The following is a 25,880-nucleotide window of genomic DNA, read 5'->3' on the forward strand; positions in this document are numbered from 1 at the left end:
TTGCTATTTTGAAGTAATAGAAATACTCGATTATCCTGTATGTTTTACCCAAACCACAGGCAATTACTGTGCTGACATCCTTAAGAACTAGCATTAGAATATCACCATACCTGTGAATGAAGTGCATCTGCTCCAAGTAGACACAGCCTTTTGAAATATCTACGCACAGATCTACAAGGTCAACCAAGGTGAGTAAAGGACCATGAAACTGTAAGAAATGAAAGAAAAGTTACAATCAAAAAAAAGAAAGAAAAGTTACAAGTACTTTTCCAGTTTGTACAAAACATATTCATGATGTTTTCAAGGTACTTTTATTTTTTTTAAGATTTTATTTATTTATTTGAGATGGAGAGAGAGAGAACGAAAGAGCACGAGCAGGAGGTGGGGAGAGGCAGAGGGAGAGGGAGAAACGGGCTCCCCACTGAGCAGGGAACCCAACATGGAATCAATCCCAGCACCCTGGGATCACAACCTGAACCAAAGGCAGAAACTTAACTGACCTAGCCACCCAGACACCCCTAAAGGTATTTTTAGTTATGGTTACAAGAATTCAAACAAGGAGGAAAAGAACTAGATTTACAGACTTTCAACTGAACTGTACATAAATAAGACTATTTTTAGTAGGCAGAGGCCATATAGGATCTTCCTCAGAAAGATCTCAGGGTGTCAGGTCAGACAGACCAAGATCTGAAGCCTAGTTCTGCTACTTACTAGTGACGTGAACTTGCTCACATTGCTTAATTCACTAAGCACCTTTCTCATATGTAAAAAGGGAATAATAACACTGGCCCTATAGGATCTGAAATAAGGTATGGAACCTGGCTGGTATATAACAGGCACTTAATAAATAGTAGCTGCTGTCATAGGAGTACTAATGATAATTTAATCAGTGCAAGTTTAATGACTGGCCCAATGTCACGCTGGAATGTCAGTCATGACAATGGGCTTGTTCCTCAGATAAGCCCCCATGTAACTTGTTAGCAGTGCTCTATTTCAAGGCCACAGATTACTCCTCTCCTCCATGAGAGCCAGCATGCATATATAGCTGAGCCTATCCTGGCTGCAGTGATTTCTACATTTAAAAAGCCAGTGGAAGTTTTTATTGGTACCATATGGAAAAAATTCAGTCCCTTCCCTGAGGTTACATTCATAGTTTGTCTTTCCCTTGCCATTTTCCTGCAATTACTCTGGGTCAGGCCTCTATCATCCCTATCTGACGCATCCCAAACTTGTCTCCAGCCTCTCGTGCTTTAATAGGCCCGCTTCACTGCGACCTACTGCCTGTGGAGTCTATGACAGATTCCTAAGCACAGCCTCCAAGGAGGCCCCAGGCTGCAGCCACCTCTCTTTATTTCTGCTACCATTCTGGAATGCTCTTCTTATCCTTGATTTCCATTCACATCCTTCACTGAGCATCTCCAGTGACCCCCAACCTTGAAATCCCTCAATCTCTCATAGACGAGTGCTCTTAAGTGCTGCTCCCCCTGCCTCCCCCAACAAGCTCCTGTTTTGTCCCCAAACTAGGAAGATTCCTCATGTTCTCAAACTCAACATCACCATGGTCCTGCTCAACCACACCGCAGCCCCATAGCGAGGCTTGATGTTACTCCCAAGAATCAATCCCCCGCAGCACTGTTCAGGTCCAGCAGACATCAGACTCCATGGGTACAGTACTCAGGGCCTGTGTCTAAGTCCCTGCTGGGTGTCCTGACCGGTCCACTGGGTCCTCTGTGAGTGGAATCCTGCTTTGCTCTTGGCAAAGCCCACTCCTCTGAAGATGCTCCTCAGTTAGAATCTTGCTTCTGAACTTCTGGCTGGTGGCTAGCATCATGCTCCCTGTGGACAGATTTGAATGCTGCCTAGGTCTCTAACTGCCACTTGCTCCTCATAGCCCCTGTGACAACTTGTTGGGATACCTCATCACCCCATGTTGGGGCTCTTTGACTCCAGATGCTGCTGCCCTGGGCTGTCACCTGTCATCTCTTGCCAAGCACCCCCAACCCCAGACATAATGAACCTCCACCTAGGACTCTTCCTGGTCATAGCTTTTCATGTGGGGAGGTGTTGCTTCAAAGACTGTTCTATACATGAGAGACTCCTAACTCTGGGAAACGAATAAAGGGTGGTGGAAAGGGAGGTGGGCGGGGGGTGGGGGTGACTGGGTGATGGGCACTGAGGGGGGCACTTGATGGGATGAGCACTGGGTGTTATGCTATATTTTGGTAAATTGAACTCCAATAAAAAAAAAAGACTGTTCTATCCCCTCTTTTAGTTATGTCTCAAACGAAAGACCTCCCCGGTCTCCCAGGTCTCCTCAGTTGGAAATAATCACTCTCTCCTCTGTGCTTCCACAGTATATTCTCTACTACACTCCAATATACCCTCCGAATTTCTACCTTAAATGAGTTATTTATACATGACTTACCTCCCTACCATGTGGCAAGGTCCTTGAAAGCAGGAGCCACATCCTTCACTATTATGTAGTAGTGTATATATAATATTACATATTATGTATGAATAATATTATACTAGATTGTAAAACTAAACATGCAGCCAAAAAATTGCTGAATTGATTGTAGCTAGCTATGTATTTATACTATTTTGGTAGGTTGGGTTTGGGTTTTGTTTTTTACTTTCTTCTGTCTTAATATAATCTTAGGATTTCAAAGCTAAAAAGAGCCTAGGAGTATTTTCAATTCCATATTCCATTATACAGATGCAGAAACTGCGTTCCTGAAAATAGAAGACAGGACTAAGGTTTATGGGGCTAGTTGCAGTCTATCCTTCTGTATTGGACCCAGCACTGCAGTCCCAGAGCAGGGATAGGGAGGAGGATGCATGTGGCCTCTCTGGAATGTTGCCTCTGAGCACTCCCTGTGGAGAAACAGCTGGCTCCCCAGGATGGTGGGGAAGTAGAGCCCTTGGTGTTCCTGCACACAGCACCTAAAGGCATCCTGCCGACTGGCTGGAATGAGGGCGGTGAGGCATGGAAGCTGCCCTGTTCAGGAAAGAACACTTGAGAACCAATCAGTATAACCATCAGGATCCCGACTAACTAGGAATAATTTGGAAAGAGCAGACCCATATTTTTTCATCTCATCCCCTCTACCCCAGAACAAACAAAACACAATCTACAGATAAACATTCTTGTTAAGGATGGAGGACTAAGTGTGTACATTTTTAGTCTCACTCTCTCCCCAAACCTTCCTGAACTGACAGTATAGGGGAAATGTTTAGGGGCGGCTGGGTGGCTCAGTGATTGAGCATCTGCCTTTGGCTCAGGTCTCAATTCCAGGGTCCTGAGATCAAGTCCCACATGGGGCTCCCCACAGGGAGCCTGCTTCTCCCTCTGCCTGTGTCTCTGCCTCTCTCTGTGTGTGTCTCACAAATCAATAAAACCTTTTTTAAAAAGGAAATGTTCATAATCTCATGAGGACATATACATTAGGAAAATAAATTTAGTGCATGAAACATTTTGGGGAAGCGAAGCACATGGAGGAGTGGTCATTCAGCAGAGCCGACAGACAGTGTGGCTGCCTGCGGGAGGAAAGGCAAGAACTAGGCTGTATTTCACTATAAAACCCCCTAAGGGCTCTGCAGTTGGAGGTTGCAGGCATCTCTGAATGCAGGGGTGAGAGGTAAGCCTGGAAGCAAGAGGAATGTTTGGAAGTTTATTTTAGGAGCTAACTGGATCCTAGGTCCTCCCACCACAGCAGGAGGCTTTCTACTGCAGAGCACACACACACACACACTGAACCAGAACAACTCCAAGTTCAAATAAATCAATCACACTAAGACACCGTGCAGAAAATGGAGAGGAAAATTAAATGAGAACCTATGTACTCAAGAGTTTGGACCTGCACCCTCCTCCCCTCTCACCTCCGTGAACTGAGGCTGAGGCATTTACCCAAGCAGGAGACCCACAGATTCTTCTCTGATGAAAGTGGGGTGTTCCAGGGAAAACACCCAGGTACTGTCATCAGAGGATTAGGGGACCCCCCTCCAGTGAAAAAGCAGGTCCCACATGACAACCACAAGGAAGCTGCCGCAGAGGCACAGGTTCCAGTCAGCTTCTCAGGCCTCACTGTTAAATGGGAAGACCAGCCACAAGTCACCAAAAGTTTGAGAAAAGCTTCTCACATTACAAACAGATCCCAGAACAAAGCAGATAAAGGAAATCAGGACAATGCAGGAAGCAAATTAATACTTTAAAAAAAACTATAATTAGTGTCCTAGGAAAGATTAGAGTTTGCCTGTATTAAAAAAAAAAACAAAAAAACAAAAACAAAAACAAAAACAAAAAAAACCCACCACAACACTGTTTTAAGAAGTGATCAAAATAGAAGAATGAGTCTGTGGAAAAATAAATTTGTAAATGCTGTTTAAAAAGTTATAGGAATCTACCACAATTGACAGCACAAATACAATTGGAAAATAGGAGAAAACAGCTAATAGAACAAAAGGATAAAACAAAGCAGTCCATTATCCAATGAGTAGACTTTGGAGTACAAGGAAATAGAGGGAACAAAGAATTTTATTTATTAAAAAATAATATTAAAAAATCCCAGAGCTGAAGGGGGTGATTTTCCAGGCTGAGCATCCAGATTGGCAAAAAGTACCAAAGATAAGAAGTTCCTAAACTTTTCCAGAGAGGAGGGGCAAAAAGCAGGTCACTGATCCTAAGTCCAAGAATCAGAATGGCATAATACTTCTTAAAGGCAACTGTACAAACGAGGGAACAAAGGGGTTTTCAGCCTAGAATTCAGCCAAATTGTTCATCAAGTGTGAAGGAAGGAAAAGAATATTTTCTCAAAAAGAGGGGGAAAAGGAGATTTTTGCCTCACATGCATGCTTTCTCATGTTTTCTCTCTTCTGAACAAAGAAGTCATGGAATAGAGGAAACTAAGGTCCAGCAAGGAAATTAGTGGGGCAAATGTGAAGGGAGCGCCTAGGACAACAGCTCTGCGGAGAGCCCAGAGGACAAGCACTTATATTGGCTCCCGGGGGGAGTGTCCAAGAAAAAAACCCTGTTAGGTGCTGGATCATCTGATCTATCTAACCACAGTGATAGAAGTGCCTCAATTCTGTCAAAGAGTTTAGGCATATAGAAAATGAAGCAAAAGGGGAAAACAAAAGAGGCATTTATTATTCTTGTCCAAGAAAAAAAAAAAAACATAATCCCAGCATTTGAGTAACTCAGCTGCAAGTAACAGTCATAGTAATGCAAATCTGCAATGTTGATTTATCTGAAAATTGTGATAACTACTGTCAGAGGACGGGGGAACAAAGTCATCCACGTGTAGAGTTGGTGGGTTTGGGGCTGGTACTGAGTAAGTCTCAGAGAGTTAAAGCCTCACCTCTCATAGTAGGTAGTCAGGAGATTTCCCCCAAGATTTTTCAAAAAATCAACGTGCAGCGGTATGAACAGAGTATGTAGGAGCATGGAGATAAATACCAGAAGAAACATGTCGATGCCTGGCATGGGGTGGGGAGAAGATGGTCTTTCACTGTATACCTGGTTCTATATTTCAGCGTTTTAGCCATAGAAGTGTACTTTGATAGAAATGAAAACCAATTTTTTAAAAATCTACAGATTTAAATTTGAATGTCTTGTTTTGTCTCATGTGTTTCTCATCTGAGATATATGGTAGGTTCCCACAGGGGCTGTCACATCTGGCTCTGATGCCACAGTCTTTGCAGGGTCTGCACTGTGCCCCCCTCACAGCAGCTAAAGGTAAGCACTGAGAAGACCAGAGAAGACAAGATGGTGTCCTGCATCCTGAAGAAAAAGCAAAGAACCAGATGGATGGTATGGAGGGAAAGGTATGAGATCAAGACTTCTGGCCAACACAAGTTTGAGATGCCTAGGAAAATCCAAACGGATATGCCAAGCAGGTAGGGACATAGGGTACTCAATAAAAATATAAGGACTTGCAAATATCAGTTTGGGACAGACAGACAGACAAATAGAATAAGTGCCGAGAAAGATGTGACTTTCCAATGCCACACAATCTCTGCTTTCCAGAAAACATGATTTTTGGAAGTGAGGTACCTGTTTTCCCCTACTGAATAGTAAAAACACCCAAAAAAAAAAAAAACAAAGAAAAAAAAAACAGAAAATACCAGAAGTTAGCTCAGGATTCTAATTGTCCTATTCCAACTGAAGGAAATACAAGTCTTGCACAGAAGTCTTCCAAGGTTCTACCATTAGCCCAAATGGCAGCCTACTGAATTTAGAGAAACTTAGCTGGAAATTATAGAGTATTTGCATTACAAAACCAAAACGGGGACCCCATTTCCTACCGTTGTCATCCGGGCTTTACGCAAATAGGTAAGAAGGTCTCCTCCTTCCATCAGTTCCAGGATAATGTACTGGGGTTCGTTCATCAGACAAACTCCAAGCTGCTTCAGAATGTTGGGATGGTTAAATTTGCTACAAGGTGGAAAGAGACAGGAGGATGTCATGACAGCGACAGGAGCCCTGGCTGAAGGCCTTGGGAAGAGCAGTTCTTTATCTACCGTTTCCTTCAAAACTCCTGTTTGGAGTTTGGGTTTTGGGTTTTGGGTTTTGTTTGTTTGTTTGTTTTTTCTGTTTTTTCTCTAATAAATGAGAGTCTCCTTCTCCAAGTACTGATCCGTGTGCTTGCCTTAGACAGATGATACGGCAACCCCTAGTGGCCAGCGCATATGGGTAGAATAGGTCATCTTGAAAAGAAACATTCATATGAAGTATGTCCTGTTTTGGTGAAGAATGTAATTTTAACTACCATCCTTCAAAACGAACTAGGGGTGGTAGAAGGGGAGGAGGGCGGGGGGTGGGAGTGAATGGGTGACGGGCACTGGGTGTTATTCTGTATGTTAGTAAATTGAACACCAATAAAAAAAAAAAAAAAAAAAAAAAAAAAAGAGATGAAAAAAAAAAAAAAAAAAAAAAAAAAAAAAACAAAAGATATTTGAAAGCATTAAATTTTCAGTCATAATAAACATGAAATATTATTCTCTTAAGATCTGTTGGAGAAATAATTCAGACACACGGGTTTGGCTTCAACCATTTTCTCAAGACATCAAAGCAAGTATCCCCGATCTAATGATCCAAAGCCACAGCTGGGCCCCCATGGACCCTGGCCTCAAGCCCTCCCTTTAAGAAGCCTCAGAGCAGTTTTCATGACCAACCACTGATTCTAACCTTGAAGACGAGTTACTAAGACCAAGGATATTTTCATTGACATTCCTGTACTTGGAGCTCTCCCTTACTCCACTTGACCCACTATCACACATTCAGAAGAACCTAAGGATGTTTAAAGCTGAACAGCTTCAGAAGTCACTTGCAAAATACCCTTCCTACTGAAGGTATAATAAAAGAAGAACTTTTGCCTGAGGACTGCCCAGGGGAACACTGGTTTCTTTTTTTTTTTTTTTTTTGGAAGACTGGTTTCTATAGAACACTTGTCTCTGCAGACATATTTATGTCTCAACTTCACCCATGCCTATTTGGGTCATGATCTATTATGTCAGGTCATTTCGAACATTAAAAATTTACCCATCGGATGTAAAAGCTTTCCACTCATACCAAGGGATGGGACGATTAGGCCAGAGCTACCCCAATACCTCATCAGATGTGCTTCCTTCAGGAACTCAATCTTCTCCTGGTCTGTGGAGCCCTTTTTCAAAGTCTAGACAACATAAAAATAAGCCAGGAATCAGTATAGCAGACCTTTCTGTGAGCTCGGTGGGTCAAAGGAGACAATCTTTGTTTTGTTTTGTTTTGTAACATTCACCCTGAACACTGGAAATAGATCATACATGTGCGTGTGTTCTGTAAACTCAGTCAAAAGTTAGCCTGTGTTATAATTAGTGTTCACGTGGGAAAGTCTGATAGATAAGAAGTCTAGTAACATTTACACAAATTCCCTCCAAAATGGAGAAATTTTTAAAAGGACAAATTTGGTACCTAAACCAGTTTCTTTTTTTATTTTTATTTTTTTTCAGTTTCTTTTTTAAAAAGATTTTATTTATTTATTCTTAAGAGACAGAGAGAGAGAGAGAGAGAAGCAGAGACATAGGCAGAGGGAGAAGCAGGCTCCATGCAAGGGAGCCTGACGTGGGACTCGAACCCGGGACTCCAGGATCACACCCCGGGCCTAAGGCAGGCACTAAACCACTGAGCCATCCAGGGATCCCCCCCAAACCAGTTTCTTAATTTTCACAGTTTTCTGCTGGATACCTGTTTCCCCCTGCTAATAATAAATACCCTGATTCATTTCTTAGAGGCAAGATGCTCAGTCCCAGACAATTGGTCTAAACAAATCATGAAAATTGTTTTGTAATTCTCCAGCTTCCTTTGCAAATAGGGGTGGTCACCTGATTCAATTTTGGTCAGTGAGTAAAAGGGGAAAACTGTTGAAAGGGAGAGAAGCTTGTGGAAAACTTTCACTTTTTTGAACATAAACGTCTAACATCATCCTTACCCCTTGCCCTGACCTGAATGAAGTCGTAATGCCTGATCTTCATTCAGTCGTAATGCTGATCCCCAGCAGCCATCTGGGGATCATGAGGCAACACACACATACAAAGTCAAGAGAATTTCAGGTATCCTGGCTGTGACCTAACACCATACTGTACCAGAACCAGCAGCCCTCTTGTTGTGTGAGGAAAATAAACTCTTGTTTATACACCAGTTGAGGCTAGAGTAATTTAAACTACTCTTAGATTATATCATTTGGCAATGGAGAGGCTTTTGCCAACCTTTCTGGTTGTATAGCCCTCTCTCGAAGCAACAAATTCCTAACAAGCAGTGGTCAGGATATTGCCCAGTTACATAAAAGATTCATCATCCCCCGATCAAAAGGTTTTACACAAATATGAGAGTATACTCAGCACTTCCTCAAAACTGCATTAAATATATCATGTGAATAACTGTGTAGTACAGGGGTCAGCAAACTCTAGTTTGTTTGTTTTTTTTAGGATTTTATTTATCTATTCATGAGAGACACACACACACACACAAAGGAAGAGACACAGGCAGAGGGAGAAGCAGGCTCCACGCAGGGAGCCAGACGTGGGACTCGATCCTGGGTCTCCAGGATGAGGCCCTGGGGGTGCTAAACCGCTGAGCCACCCAGGCTGCCCAGCAAACTATAGTTTGTATAGTTTGTATAGTTTTCCAAATGGCTGGAAAAAGGTCAAAAAAAGGATATTTCTTCTTAGCACAGGAAAATTACATGAAATTCAAATTTCAATTTTCATAAAATCAAGTTTTACTAGAACATAACCACACTCCTTAGTTTACATATCGACTAGGGCTGCTTTTGCACTGCGATGGCAGAGTCACCTATGTGCCCTGGCACCTAAGACATGGAGAATGTGCTTTACAACCCCGGTCCTCTTCTAGTATATTCGAAGGGACAAACTGCCTGTGGAGTCTTAGCTAATTAGTAACCTCAGAGTTAACTATGAATTACAGAGCTTATATAAGAAAAGGAGGAAAAAATTGTAATTTCTGTTGTCGTGCATGGACTCCCACCTTCAGTTCTCTTTTCAACTAAGATCACTTGTGTTTTATTACAGTTTTATCTGCATAAATTCACGTAAATGTACTGATGCAGTATGTCAAGGAATTAAAAGATCCACATTACCTTCACTGCTACCTTGGTTTCTCCAGTTCCAGCTCCTAAGATGTCTACTGCTGTCCCTTCATACACTTCTCCAAAGGCCCCACTTCCCAACAAGAGGCGCAGAGTCAGTTTTTCCCGAGGGAAGGCAGGAAGACTTTCAATCTCCGCTTGGGTTGGAAGAGTACTGGAAAACAATATTTTTCATTTCCCAAAATACGTTGGTCTACAAGTTCGTGTTGGTGTTAGTGTTTAAGAAAGAGTATGAGAAAGAGAAAGAGAAATCTCATGATTTTGCAACACTATTCCACGTAATATAGTGACATGGAAGTTTGCATTTCTATTCCTTCCTAATCTATCATCCAGAATATTCCTTCCCTATTCCAAAACGTGGACAGAGCATGTCACTTCACTTCTAGGTCCCATAATCCTAATAGAAAGATGCCTTGTTTGCATTGTCGGGAGTTTTTATTGTTGCTTGTTTTGTTAAAGTTAAAAGTTATTCATTTCTTCATGTAATCAATTTATGTAAAAAGCTATTGCAAATTAGAAATAAATATATCTGGGTTTATGAGCTCAAAAGCTTTCACTTGAACAATTTCACACGCCTGATCTTTTGTGTAAAACAAAATTTAGGGGCAACCTGGGTGGCTCAGCGGTTTAGTGCTGCCTTCAGCCCAGGGCATGATTCTGGAGACCCGGGATCGAGTCCCACGTCAAGCTCCCTGCATGGAGCCTGCTTCTCCCTCTGCCTATGTCTCTACGTCTCTCTGTGTGTCTCTCCTGAATAAATAAATAAAATATTAAAAAACAAAAAAACAAAATTTAGTATGACCACAAAAATAAACTCCTTCTCCTTGACTTTTAGAAGCCAGCTCTCACTTAGAATATTCTGAGGGGGAAAAAATTGCCTGCATTTAAAACGCTTTGAGTTTTTAAAAGGGAATCTTGAATAACAAGTATGCGGAGTATTTTCTCAAGGAAAAGTCACCTCTGAATCACTAACTTAGATCACTCCTGTGTCTACTTCAAATCTTCCTATTTTTAGTCTTGGATCATAAATTTCGAGGCCTCTGACTGCATAATTCTTTTTAGCATAAGCTGTAATATAGTGTCATGTATAAACCGCAATATGGTGTCTTGCATTTAAAAAATTTAAATATTTTCTTTAGTTATGATGACAGCATAAGTTCAAAACTCAACTATCTTAAAGAGCTTTTGTAGGCAATCACCAAACTTCGAAAAACAGATGAACTTAACAGCACAGGCACGGGACCCTTGAAATTCCTCTCCTTCTGGTTGCCTCCAGTTGAACCAATCATATTACCATCTGCTCTTTTCAACACAGTATTTATTTCCTTGTTTTGTTTACTTTTTAACTAAGTGCTAAATAAACCACTGGAAAACAATGGAATTTTGCTTATTTTCCTTAGGATAGAATAACCACATAATTTGCCATCCATCTTAGGTCACATTTGAAAATGGAGGGGGATGGTATTAATAATTATGCCAGAATAATGAGCATAGACCAGGACAATCATGGGCAACAGAGGACCCATGGGCACTCTCTTTATAGTTGCCCACTCTTCATCTAGATGCCCTGTAGGGACGGCCCAGGTTACGTACTGTATGGCATAGCAGGCATTAGCCAGTCCTACTCCAGCTGCCAGACCTCGAAGCTCAGCCAACTCTTTGTCTTCGTTTATGAGACCCGTCAGCCCTTCCTTGGGAGCTTTTTGATTCTTTAATTTTCTGTGCCAGACTATAAAAAGAAAAGAACATAACTTACAAATTGAAACATGGCTTTCTTTTTCCCTTGAGAAATGTTAACAATACATGTTAAATGTTTATATATAAGAACACCATTGGCAGAAAACCGAATTTGATTGAAAAATTTGTCCACAGTAGAAAAATGAAATAATCCAGGTGCAAAGACATATTAAAACACATGACTTTTACCACGTCACTTCTTATCTCACATCTCAACCCAATGCTTAATGCGTTTCTTATTGCTGTTATAAACAAGCTCACGTACCTTGATATCAGAACTTATTTCTCAAAATCACCCTTAAACTAGAGTCTAAATAAACCAAAACAAATTGGCATTGTAATTATTAGTGAAACAAATTTATTCCTGAGTCCAGATATATTCCTATAGTAAACAGGTTACACTCCTACAGTAGATCTGACGAATTCTTTCGATTATAATGGCATGCTTTCAAAAAAATGCAGAGTACAAGGGTTTATTCCATTGTTGTTCATATACACATACTCACATATATACAGAAAAACTATTGGAATTAAACCCACCAAATGTTAGTAGTGGTCCCCCTCAGTTGTGAAATCATGGATAATTTATATTGTCTTCTTCATACAATGAGCAAATACTATTTCTATGAGCCTAAAAATAAGTGATTTGGGGGAGACCAAAATACAATTAGGTCATAAGATCAACCATTTATACTAGAACACTGGCTGAAAAGTTGAAAACAGCAAGCATGTTTTGTAAGATGATCATTAAAATTTGAATTTTATTCCATAGTAGCTTCTATATCCAACAGGTGAGAGTTTTATTCAAGGGACGTTCCGTCTGAGGGACCACACAGGGAAAGATCTTAAGTACCTTTGCTAATGCAATTTTTCAAATCTGAAAAGCTGACACTACCCCCTCTTCATTTTTGTAGAGGCCCAGCACGGGCCCCCAACCTCAGAGATGCCTTCCAAGACCTCCCAGTTCTCAATTTCTAAGACCAACTGTAGCTCTCAGTCCACATTTCTGTGGCAGAGTCCAGCACATGTCATGTCCTACTGCCTTTTTATGTTTCACTATTCACATTTTCACACAGGTATGTCTTACCTCCCTCATTAAATGGCAAGCTGCCACGGCCAGCAATTGTATTTTACGACTTCATATTTCCCTCTGCTCCCAGCATGAGGCTAATGTTGCATGTTAGATGTGACCACTCACCAAAGCAAAGGCTGTTGATGTTTATTTTTAAATCGTTGTTTCGATTTTATATTTATAAGTACGACTGCTGAGAGCCCTCGGCACAATACAAATATTTAAACAATTGCCACTTTCCATGATTTTAATAGCTCAATCTTTTCTCATGCACTCACCCACTCCTACTAGTAAAACCACATGCTCTGCTACTATAAGAAAAGAACCAAATTAGCTCAGCTGTACCAAAAAATTCATAAGTTCCAAATAGAATAAAGACCTTTAGATCCTGAGAAAGCCAGATATCCATAGGATGTCTTGAAAGCACAATAGGTTGTCTGAAATTATCTCATGCTCATCCACTAGAATTATGGGTTTAAACAATGGTGATGTACAAGTAGGCAAGCAAAGGTCAGATGAAAGATTCTTCATGTAATACTCCTTCGCAGTAGGAAAGCAGACAAGCGGTCAAGCCTATATGCCAACTGCCAAATATACTCCAGTCATACGCGTAATTCTGGAGGGGGGTGGCTTAGTGGTACAAGCATCAGCTGTGCAATACTTAGACTCCCTGGAACCACAGGTTAAGATCCTGGCAGGGTCAGCTGAAATTTTTAGCTTTCCGAGTTAGCTAAAGGAGTTCCATATATTATCTGGGTGGAATCTGTGAAAAGAAATCTTAATTCAAGTTTCAGTGTGCTCTCTGATGGTTTACAACTTCAATAAGTTTGGGGAAAGAATAAAGATTTAGACCACTCAGTCTGATACTGGCTTTCTTTATCCTGGAGAGTTTAGCTTTATGGTTGTAACTTTTCCTGAAACTTTCCCTTCTAACATTCCCTTATAAGATGAAAAAACAAGCCATAATTGCCTAAATATGTACTTGAGTATCCTTTTCTGCTAAGTATCATGTCTTTCTTATAATGCTTCAGTATGTCAGGGACCCATAAAATTAATAAGTGGTAGGGTGACCATATATCTTATAATCCAAACCAGGACATTTTGGGCACTGAAAGTCCTATTAATGCTTACGCTGAAACAAGAGGAATGAATGAACTAGGATGTACAATCACCAAAATAACTCTATAGGCCCAATATTTGGCCCCAATATTTCTGGGATTGTTACTGTATTTTCTCATCATTATAATAGATCTAAAAGAAAAAGACTTCTAAGACTAGCACATTGCTATAAAATAAATACTGGGAGATAGCTATCTTTCCAGCTACCTAACAAAAACTTCTGCTTTCCTGGACATTATAAATAAGCAGGGATTTGAAATAATCAAGGCAGATATCTGAACGCAAGAGTGGACCCTCAAAGCCAGATGGGTCACCTGCAAAAGAGGAGCTGCTCCTTCCAATCCAGTCTGTCTGCCTGCCTGGAGACCCAAACTATCCAACTAAGGGCTGTCACTGGTCTATTAATCCTTTTTTTTAACCTCCAGAGTTATTTTTCTTTTATTCATTTAAAACCATAAGCCACAAAGCACTAGCTATGTGGCCAATCCAAAATAAATAGTGTTTTAAAGAAAGCTGAAAATTGGGACAACTGGGTGGCTCAGTGGTTGAGCCCCTGCCTTCGGCCCAGGGTGTGATCCTGGAGTCCCAGGATCAAGTCCCACATCGGGCTCCCTGCATGGAGCCTGCTTCTCCCTCTGCCTGTGTCTCTGCCCCTCCCCTCTCTCTCTGTGTGTCTCTCACAAATAAATAAATAAAATCTTTTTTTAAAAAAACCTAAAAATCGATGCCCTTATAATCAGTTTTATCTAAAGTATACCATGAAGTGTAAATGCAGATATATTTTCTGTAAAATTGTTACTCCAAGATCAGAAAACAATTCACAGAAGTTAGTGCTTATGAAAGTATAGCCAAAGGTAACTGTGAAATTTATGAATTTATTTCATGTGGGAGGTTGAACACACTAGGTGATAAATCAACTAATATGATGGAGCAAACAGGTTACTACCTGCATTTTTAGATCTAGTATACTTACCAAAGACCAGTGGGACTGTAACAACCAGAAATATTCCAATTATGATAGTAAGTATAAAGCTTGTTTCTGGCATCCAAAAAACATCTAATAAAATAAATGAAAAAAGTTAATTTGCAGAATAAAGCAGGTAGATACAGGGCTTTGCCAGATATGCTTGAACTAGCTGCTACTAGATTTTTGCAAGCCAGTTGTTGAACCACTGCTAGTTTGAGATCACCCATAGCAAGAGTGTTCAACACCATAGGAAATCAAAGTCAAGGTTTGGTTTGGTTTGGTTTTCCAAAGACCTGGCTTACCAATACACCATTGTGATAAACCTACCCAGTCTTCTACTTTAAAATAGCTAAGGAAACATGTATAATCTTTTTAATGAATTTGGAACAAAGAAGTCTCAGTCTTCATATAATATATACTCAGGATTGTTATTTCTTCTATAATATCTTGATATACATTCAATTCTATGGGCATTAAATTGAGGAATATAAACAGGGAAACCTGGTACCTTCTCTTGGGTGGTTTCAGTTGAGGAGGAGACGCATATACGGGACAGAGTTTGGCAAACCTGGCCACAATCTGATTCCTAGCGCCCATGAGCTAAAAATGATTTTTAACTTTTTCAAGTATTATTTGAAGATGAAGAAGCAGCAGCAGCTACAAACATCAGATTTAGTCTGCAAAGCCTAAAATATTAACTATTTTAGATATTCTTCAGAAAAAAATTGCTGAGCTTTTATACAGATAACTATAAAACAAATAAGAATGATGCAAATATTATATAGAATAATATCCATCTTGCCTAAGGAGCATCAGTTGAGCATCATTTTTGGGCTCATTTAAGTTAGGCTTTGAAGGTTAAGAAGAATCTCAGTTGACAGAGAGTGAGGGAAAGGAAAACCCAATGGAAGGGTGAATGGCAGGTGGTGGGAGCCCACATTTTAGGCTGAGGGAAACCAAGGCTAATGACCTAGTGTCATAAAAAGCTCTTTACCATTCTGATATGGCCATAACCTGGGGATAAGTGTTAAGAACAATGAATCACAATTAGAGGACAAATCATGGAAGGCCTTAAATGCCACTCAGGAGTTTGCACTTGAGTCTGAAGACAGTGAATGAAGAGTCATTTGGGGGATTTCAGAGAGGGGTTAAGTGATCCAACTTGTGCTCCAACTAGATTAACTGTCAGCAGTGTGATTAAGTCAAGAGCACAGGTAAGAAATGATAATTTAAATTAGGAAAGCCGAAGTGGTAATAGGTAGATGAGCACTCAACAGACAGAAACTAAGATGGTAATCAACAAATCTACTCGGTGACTGAGTAGAGGGAGAAATTAAATATAGTATTGAGATTTCTAGCCCATGGGATTAGACAGATGATGTATCGTAACCTAAAATGGAAGACGTAGAAAGCATAGTTTTAGTCCTGTTGTGTAGAAGATGAGTGTTTGGGGAGCAGGAACATAAGGCTGGATCCAGATCCAGACCAGCCTGGGAAGCCCATCCAAGAGCACGGACTCGATGCGCTGGGCATTAAGGAGTAGCTGCTTATTACCGAGGAGAAAAATGACATGAGGATGCTGATGTTTTAGGAAGATCACATCAGATAAAATGAACTTCCAAAGTCTGGATGATAAATTACATAGTCACCCAATTTATATATTGTGTTAAGAATTCACTTCTCTTTATCTCTGGACCTTTATGTAATCAGTTAGCATATAGACAGACATGGTCACATACCTCCAGCTAATATAATATTCTCACTAATTCCACTATAGTCACCAAATCCCAGATCATTTGCAGCTATTACTCTGAACTGAAATGTTCCTTTCAGGTTTTTGGACTTCCATGTGCAAATACTACTGCAGGATCCATTAAATGCCATCTTCCACATTAAGTTCTGGTTCTGTGAATCATTTGAAATGCCCTTTCTACAAAAAAAAAAAAGAGCAAAATGGTAAATATAGAAAATATGAGACAATATATGTGTTATTTCTAGATGCTCATGTATCATTTTAATGACAGGACTCCAGAGCATCTCCTATTGCACACTTTATCCTTGGTCTCAGTCTTCTCACACAGTTGGCTACAGAACACAGAATAATCTCAGAAAGCCATCCTGGCAATGCATGCGAGCCAGCCAACTCAGCCCATTGGGAAAATAACAAATAATCAACGGCCAAGAGAAAGCTAAAGAGGCTTTTCCTCCTATTAGAATGTGTAAGCTTCCTTCAGAATTTCAAACACATAAGCAATTAGTCCACAGTTTCTAACTTGCAATTTTTTTTTCTTAATTCTCAGTCTTTTATGCCATTTGTAGCTTAGGTATTCCGCAGCTGGATAAAATAAAATATAGGACATAAAATTGATAAGGAAGGTATAATTAGACTACCAAAATTATCATATACCTGAGACTTCAAAGTGTGTTGCCTCTATTTGTATTGTCCTACACTCCACCTCAAGTCAACCCACATTAGTCTTTATATGAAGCATGTAAAGAGCAGAAGAGCAGGCCTCAAAATGTAAATGTATGTAAATGCAATGGCTTTTAACAGAATCATAGGCTGAAGGCAAGCTTGAGACCTTCCAATTATGTCCTCTCTGTCAATGAAGAACTTTTCAAGGCTGTGGCTTTTCAGACAGCAACAGTTTTAGGACTTGGTGCCAACCCACAGTAAGCTGAGGGATAGCTAGTTCTGCTCCTACAAACTGAGTAGTCATCCGGAAAGGGATGGGAAGGCTAAGCCTTTGAGCGACAGAGAATGAGCAAGAACATCAGGAGGCTCGAGCAGCAGAGTTGGTCACAACTGTTAGCAGCAGCTAAGTGTCCTAGACTCTTTATACAATGTCTTTACACATTTTGTGAAGTCTTATGTTAGGCATTGGCAATTTCATTGTTCAACGCAAACAACTCTGATCTAAAAGAAGAAGACACTTAAAATTTATAAAATGGCTCTTCACAGTTATTGGCCACTGAGGAAGACAAGAATTCTGACACTGGTTGAGCATCTTCTATTTATAACACACCATACTGGTGCTTTTCATTTTGTTTCATTTCCTTGAGTTTTCACAACACCCAAAAGAGCACGTGCCATCATCCTAATTGACAGATGAGAAAACTTAAATTCAAAAAAGGAACACATGGTACTGGGTTGAATAATGTTCCCCCAAAACTCATGCCTACCCAGACTTGGTGAATGTGACCTTGTTTGGAAAGATGGTCTTTTTAGACATTAGTTAAGATGAGGTCATTCTGGATTAGGGTAGGCTTAAATCCGGTGACCAGTGCCTTCTTATGGAGAGAAAAATTTAAGCACGGATATATACATAGAACACCAGGTGATAATAGAGCCAAAGACTGAAGTGATACATCTCCAAGGAATACCAAGATTGTTGGAGAGTCTGGATACCAGAGGCTAAGAAGAGGCAAGGAAGGTTTCTTCCTGAGAAACTTCAGAAGGAGCATGGTCCTACTGATACCTTGATTTCAGACTGTGAGAGAATAAATCTCCGTTGTTTTGAGCCACCTAGCTGGTGGTACTTTCTCAGAGCAGTCTTAGAACACTAACATAATCTGTTCAGCTCCCAAGTTCACACACTTTGCACTATCGCTACCACTGAAGCATGAGCAAGTACCCGGCTATCCTAGTGTTCTGACAGAAGAAGTGACTGAGATTCTGAAGGTCCAGCAATTCATTCCACTATCCCATCAACCCTGCCCTGAGAGTTAGGGGCTTGGGGCAAGAAAATGCAGAGAATTTTTGGAGCTATGCACTCAAGGTATCACTGCAGGGAACACAGTAAAGGGGTCCTAGCAAGACTGTGGTGTGGGCTGGCTGGTGAAGGGAATTACAGTCACAGGCCACCAAGGCAGCTCTGCAGATTAGAATGTATTTGACTCTGCAAGAAAAACAGTAATAGGAATTTCAAGGAGGTTTCAGTTAGAAATATGGCCAATGTAATTCACCATGCACAGGAAAAAAAATTAAGTTTATGGGAATACCAGAGCAAGATGAAACAAAAATAGATCTAAAGCTCAAGTTGCCAGGACTATAATTATGGAAGTGACTTTTGTCCTTGGAGCTTCTTAGAAGATAGCTTCATAGACCCGTGGAGGGAGTGTCTGTGGAATTTGGAATTCTCCCTTCAAGTTGGCATGAAATCAGTTCATCTGAGCCAGGTCCCATTTACAGAGCTCCCCATACTGGCCGGTTCTGAGGTTGCATTTGTTCATCAGCTGCATGGTTTTCACTGAAGGCACATTTTCCGACCCTTGAGAGCACTGCGAACTGTACTCTTCACAATAGATAAGAATCCTGCGTGACCTACACAGTTCAGGCCATTTCGGGCCTTGACCTGGTTTTACATTCCGAAAAATACCTAGTTCAGGGCCAGCTCTCACTAGACATTATTCATCTTGCTAAAACAAATTATCATCAGAAATTTACATGCATACCATCATCTGACATCAAACATCAGCTCAGCTTCTTGAACAGAATAGATATTAAATAAATATTAGTTGCATCTGCCAACGATTAGATTATTTCCATAAAGTTCTGACAAGTGGCTGCAGATTTCCAAGAACAATGATATGATCTGCTTTACAACTGGAGCGCTAGGGCTAGAAATTTCACAGAGAACATAATGGTGCACACAGGGTCCTTAAGCTAAAGATCTTTCATATTTATTATAAATACATGTTAATAAATATAGTTAATTTTGATCTAATAATACAATTAACTGCTTAGCTCTTTGTAGCTTCCAAAGCACTTTTGCAGACATACCTGACCTCAAGGATATAGTACAGAAGCCGGCTTCCGTTATCTTCAGCTTTTCCCCACTGTATTGAATCTTTGCTTCCTTCTAACACCTCTGGAATGCCTGGTTGACTTGGGACTCCAGCTTTGGAAACATAAAAAGTACTGACTAATATGTCAGAAGTACAAAATATTCTGCTAACCATCTTTCTATAGAATACATCTCCAAAAAGGAAAGCCAAGTGCATGAAAGATATATTCAGAAATATTCTCATATGAGTGTATATTTTTAAATGAGTATCTGAGGTTTTTATTAGTGATGGATTAGTAATGGGAATAACAATATATCTTAGCTCACCACAAAGCAAGTGATGCGAAGAAAACTACTGTAAATTTTGGAACATTTTCCACTTGATTCTTACAAGGATCAACTTATAGGGATCACAAATTAGCTTTCTTTTCTGGATTTTTTTTTATTTTTAGCATCTGGAATATAGTAATCAGTGAGTAAATAGTATTGAACACTCAGTTCTTTTCAGTTTCTTTGCTCAAGCTCTAGAAATAGTAATTTACATATTTTTTAAGATTTTATTTTTTTCTATCTATTCATGAAAGACAGAGAGAGAGAGAGAGAGGTAGAGGCATAGGCAGAGGGAGATGAGAGACTCGATCCCAGGACCCCAGGATCATGACCTGAGCCAAAGGCAGATGCTCAATCACTGAGCCACACAGGTGCCCCTTGATTTACACCTTTTAAAACAAAGGCTAGCCTCTAGGATTGGTGAAATAAGAGAAGCATTAAGAGACTTACAGGATTTTTTGAGGACTAAGGATATTAGTACTCACCTTTTGTCTTAAAACTTTCTGGGAGTGAGGTGCTATTTTCTCCTGTCTCGTAAATCACCACCACGTGGACATTATAGGCTGTGAAAGGCTGTAGATCTGTGATGTTACAGACATAAGTCGGGCCTTGGAAGCATGAAGCATTGACACTGAAAAATTCATTGTACTTCCACTGGAAAAAGAAGTCTCAAGTAACATTTTTGTTTCTTTAAGAAAACCTTCTGAAACATAGAAAGTCACAAAACTATGGGAGGCAATTAAAAACTTAAATAAAAGGTGTTTTCTTTAAAAAAAAAAAAAAACAAACAAAAGAGTTTCTTTAGAATGTTTGATCCCAAACATTGCCACCACTGACAACCATTTTATGCTTTTTTGTGTGTGAGAAGCTATAACTGACTTGAATAATGGCTCTTAGGATAGGTCCAAGGTGGGACATGAACCCCTTATCATTAGGGAAGATTCAGAGCTCGGGTTTTTGTTATCCCTAAAAACAGACACCTACGTTAGGTGAGGATCCATGATGGATCAAAACAATGATATTTTAAATTATGTGGATTTGCTAATTTCAAAATAATAATATTTTTACATATTTTGATTCTTTCAAGAGGTCCACAGTGACTTATAAATTAAAACATTTCTCTTTTCCTACCCAAACTCTTTTCAGACATCTAACCAGCATTCCTTAGTTTTAGACATCCAAAGCCTAGTTCCCTAAAAGAGGGAAATTTTTGATCATCACTCAGCCACTAAGTAGCAAGGTTAGAAGTTAAATACAGGAAATCTTACTTTCATTCCACTGTAGATTGTGGGTCTCTATCTATAGCTATCTTACACTTTCTTTGTGCATGGCTTTTTTAAAAAAATATGTGTATTTGGACCCTTAATATCTTATTTGAAAATGGTGATTTTTTTTCAATATGCAAATAGGGAAAGACGGATGATGTGGCATTTTGTCAAGAGTTCATAGTGTATTTTCTCCAGTAGAGTTTCCTAAGAAGGTCAGTTTCCATAAATAAACCTTACTTTACATCTCGTTTTTCATTCAGCGCTCACAAGGTCACATCATTTCATTGGATGGACACTTTATATTAGTTTTCTATTCAATTAGGAATGATTCCTATAGCACCTTCAGGAAGTAGATCCCCTTGTTATTAGAGAAAAGGAGAAAAGAAAGAAAAGAAAGAAAGAAAGAGAGAGAGAGAGAGATGGAAGGAATGGAAAAAATACAGAAATGCTGATGTCTGGGCCATTACCTGCTAAATTCATAAATGTATCAATTCCACTGCAACATACAGACTAAAGAAACAGATGCAATGGGTCTATGTTATTTTCTCTGAACTACAGGAAAGAGAGAGACAGAAAGAGAGAAATATTGATTTCTAGCTCAAAAATTTTAGCCCTTTGAGGTCTTGCCTCCTTAATAATCTGCTATAAAAACTACCTTCAGTGAATAGTCTAGATGACCCAACATTCCATACCATCCAGAAATTTATCAAAGCTCCTTGGAAGGTCAGACGTGTGACCAAGGGTCCTGCTGGAAAACTGTAGAGTACTGGCCTCACCACAGCAATGAATGTTCTGGGCAGACCACCAACTTGGAGAGATGCCATGGCTACCCCAGTAAATCACAAGGGAATCAGGACCTTCCATTTGTCAGAGGCCAAAAAGTGCAGGGGTGATTTTCAATACCACAGAGGGATTTTCAAATTCTTTGGGCAGGGGTGTGGAAGAAGTGGTGCAGACTATCATGTCTCAGAGACCGGAACTTCAGAAATGTTTGGTTCTAGTAGCAATTTTCCTGGACAGTTGAGAAAAACTCAATTTTCATGGACTTCCTTGAAAATAATTTACCGAAGTGAAACTACTTGCTTCTCCTCAATCTTAAATGAAATAGGTTCTCCTTCTATATGCTGTTGTGATAAAAAAAAAAAATTAAATCTGTGGAATTTAAGACTTAGATAGAAATTTAGCTTGTGCTCTAATTTCTTCATTTTCCATATATGGAAATTCTGACAAAAAAAGATCCCAACTGGAACTTACCCTTTTCTCCTTCTTACCTGAAAAGGATGTTTAAAAATCATTAATGAAAAAGACACATATTCACCCTTCTCACTCACCCCTCAGGGTTTCAGCACAGAGTTTAGGATCCTTCCTAGCTTTCCTATCATTGTGAGGTCAGTTCAAGTTACTCAAAAGATACAGAATTTTCTGACTAGACATACTCATCGGCCCTCTCAGAACACAGCCTTCTACTCTGCTTATCAGTTAGTGCTTGTACGTGGTCACACGTGTGAATATTACCATATCCTACATTCTCAGCTTCATGATTTTTCTAAGTGGAATATCTGGAACCTGTTTGCAGCAATTGTAGAGGAAGTTTTTAAACAAAACACATTGCATGAAAGTCACAAGGACTGAACTCACCATCCCAGTCTGCTGTCCTTGTCCCAAACTTTGAGGAGTGGGGTGGGTGCCTTAGTGACTCATATTCCTTCCATGGATAGCACCCAAGTAGGACTGCTGTAGGATGAGTCAGCCCCTAGCACTCTTCCCTGCCTGACTGGTGATATGTGACTCACTATGGCACCTGTCTGGGTCTCCGACTTCTCATTGGTAAAAGGAGGAGCTGAGAGTCACCAGCTGTGAGATCCTTCCCCATCTCATTTCTTTGACATAGGAAACAAACTTTACACCCCTCACCTTGCCTTTAAGCTGAACTGCATTAGTCTTATTTAAATAGATGTCCCAAAAAAGGTGGTCCTCCAATTCAACTGCGTTTTTATAAGATGACCAGTGTTTGAATAGGCAATAAATCATCATACACATGCTCAATGGAAAAAGTCCAACTAAACTACGGTCTTTGGCTTTATCAACTCGACATTCACTGTGGTTTCATGGTTTCTCATAGATTTTATCTAAAAAGTACAAGGTCATATAAAATATCTACATAGCAAAATTTTAAAATATCCAAGAGAGCAATTCCTCTTAAAAAAAAAAAAAAAAAAAAAGGAAGGCCATGACTATACTGATTTGTTTTTGTTACAACTGAACAAAAGATTCCTAACCAATCTTTACAAATATGGACACACAAAATATATTCTACTGAAAGTGAAATGTAGCAATTATTAAAAATAATCCATTTGAAGCATCTCAATATAAAAATCAACATAGACTTTCCCCAGCAGTGAATTACATTAATTGATGCTTTAAAATTCAGGGGATGTTTTTATATTGGATAAATATTGGATAAAAAATGAAGATTTTTGGACAAGGAACCTTCTAAAATTTATAACCCAAGATCAAACTAGTTTAGAATAAATTCATTTTATCTTTACTTCTCTCCTGTTGCTACACAGCCCTTAAATGGTTGAAAGGACATTTCTAGACAAGGTTTGGGGTGTTGTTTGTTTGCTTGTTCATTTCTTTTATTTTTTTTTCATTGAAAACACCAAACTGTTATGGACTTTAAACTAGACAGCCATACTGATAATATCTAAACTAAGTAAAACATTATGAATACCAGTAAATCATAGCTTATAGCCTTTTCCATGGAGCCTTTTAAGAGCAAACTAATCTTTCTGGAAATTCTTTTCATCAGAAATGAGTCTAGACAGCTTCTGTATACAGCAAACCTAAATCAATGAATGATGTCAAATATATTGTTGATTTATACAAGAGAATACTCTAGAGATATGAGGAAGGCCTTCTAATTTATCCCATAGCACAAAACAGAGATTCACATTAAAAGTGAATGGTGAGATCTACCTTCTGGAGTTCAAACCAAAATCTGATGAGGTTAACATCAGATGGAGCCGTCCAGTCTAATTGCACACTAGTGTTCTCTGGGACCAAGGCATAGGGTTTCTCTGGAGTGTCAAACATTTTGACGGTGACAGGATGACTCTCGGCACACCACATTTCCTCAGCGTGGCAGGCCAGAACCTTTTCATAAAAAAAGAACAATTGCTTAACCTTTTCAGAACCTTGCACTTGAGAATGGCAATAAAGGTGCCCAAGACGCTCACTGTACCTTGAATACATACAGTTTTCCACCGGACAGTCTAGTCACTAGGAGAGCGAGTCTTCCATCTGGATAGTCACGTTGTCTTAGAGGAGTCTCTGGAACCAGGGCCAGATGTGAGATTGCCAACTGATAGCGAACTGACTCTCTAGGTCCATTTGGCTTGTGAGATTCTCTCCAGGAGATAAGGACGCTCGTGTCTGACTGTACAGTCGTGTTAATGAGCCTGACTGCCTCTGGCACTGAAATAAATAGCAATGCATGATAAGGGACATTGCATCAGCCCTAAAAGATGGAAGAAGGGACAGGGTCTTGGTTGAGGAATAATCGTATCACAGGAGCAGAACAAATGACAGATGTTCTGAAGGAAAACCAGTCTCTCAGGTTTTCCTGAGAGGCAACATTTAAAGTTAGCAGGCTGCCTGAAAGGCTCCTGCTTATTCTTGCCTACTGACTAAATCATTCTCTGACTCCAGCTCAATGATCTGGCCAATGAGGATGAACACATCAATTCAGATTCCTTTGGGGAATGTCATCAGAGACATCCGAAAGAAATGGCATCACCTCAAAATAGTCACCACCACTTAGCACAACCTTTTTAGATTGTGGATCCATTTTCTTTCAGGCAATGATGTTATTACCTTAAATCTCAGTGGCCTCAATAAAACTCACACAGAAAAGGCTTAATCCTTCATTGCCATGTGGACGGAGCCTGTAAATATGTGGGGAGAGGGAGACCCTCTGTGGTGAGACCGGAGAATGTGTTTCTTGGTCAAATAGTATTGATTCTGATATTTCACCATCTAGTTGCTTTTCGTTCTGATGGAATATTATTCATCTTCTGTCGCTAGAACACATATCAGGTCAGCTGAGTATTTTCAACAATACATTTTTCTTATGAAGCTTGAAAAGCTCACATAATAAAGATTACTTAGCACCCAAATTTAAAAAAAAAAAATCCCCAACAAATATAGATAGATCACGAAATGCCTCTAGAACCTGGCCCCAGACCCATAACTCACCTCCACTTTTAGTTTTTCCCCAAATCTCTTTTCCCACAGGTAACTGTTCCATGGGGTCTGAATAATAATTTTTCACAGCTGTCTGTATCACATATGTTGAAAATGGCTGTAAACCGTCTATAAGGACTATCCTCTCCTGAAACTCCTGTAATTAATTTTTAAAAATCAGTATGTGACTCTTACTTTTTTGTACAAATGAGGAGATATTGTTTAACCAAAGAAAAAAAGTAATTAAAGTATTTAAGTATATTATTATTAAATTGATATTAAAATATATAATAATAAAATATGCGCTTATTATATCATTATAATATTAATTTATTTTTGATATTGGATCATGAGAATGATCATGTTCACGGCCCTAACCTGCCCAGACCTGAGTTGCTTAAAACTTTCAAAATAAATACCAAATGATTGGCAGCCCTTGGTCAATTCTGTGATATGCTCATTTCACATATGAAGCTAAGTTCTCAGAAGAGGATACTATTTCACTTATGTTGCATAAAACATTCAACAAGATGGTCGGGTAAAGATGTGACACATAAGTGAATATGATGAAAGATGAAGCTGCATTATCTCATCATTCTCAGAAGTGTGGGCCCAAAGATTTTTTTTTTTCGGGCCCAAAGATTTTTAAAACTCCAAAGTGCAGTCAGGTTAGAGAACCATTGCCCTGGACCCTTATTAATCAGTGTTAAG

General features: G+C 39.6%; 1 protein-coding gene across 1 annotated transcript in view; it reads right to left on the bottom strand.

The window, feature by feature from the left end:
• Window positions 1–25,880, bottom strand: part of ROS1 (ROS proto-oncogene 1, receptor tyrosine kinase) — a 117,891-nt gene that overhangs the window by 19,373 nt on the left and 72,638 nt on the right. Inside the window, exons 28-39 of the mRNA XM_038525492.1 lie at window positions 25,182–25,326; window positions 24,169–24,401; window positions 23,904–24,080; window positions 20,142–20,310; window positions 19,323–19,440; window positions 16,279–16,469; window positions 14,546–14,629; window positions 11,238–11,373; window positions 9,636–9,798; window positions 7,609–7,673; window positions 6,304–6,433; window positions 111–208 (exon numbers count right to left, since the gene is read on the bottom strand). Of these exons, the coding sequence (XP_038381420.1) occupies window positions 111–208; window positions 6,304–6,433; window positions 7,609–7,673; window positions 9,636–9,798; window positions 11,238–11,373; window positions 14,546–14,629; window positions 16,279–16,469; window positions 19,323–19,440; window positions 20,142–20,310; window positions 23,904–24,080; window positions 24,169–24,401; window positions 25,182–25,326 (1,709 nt within the window). The remainder of the gene's footprint in view (window positions 1–110; window positions 209–6,303; window positions 6,434–7,608; window positions 7,674–9,635; window positions 9,799–11,237; window positions 11,374–14,545; window positions 14,630–16,278; window positions 16,470–19,322; window positions 19,441–20,141; window positions 20,311–23,903; window positions 24,081–24,168; window positions 24,402–25,181; window positions 25,327–25,880) is intronic.

The sequence above is a fragment of the Canis lupus genome, chromosome 1, assembly GCF_011100685.1.
Source record: "Canis lupus familiaris isolate Mischka breed German Shepherd chromosome 1, alternate assembly UU_Cfam_GSD_1.0, whole genome shotgun sequence".
Classification (NCBI taxonomy): domain Eukaryota; kingdom Metazoa; phylum Chordata; class Mammalia; order Carnivora; family Canidae; genus Canis; species Canis lupus.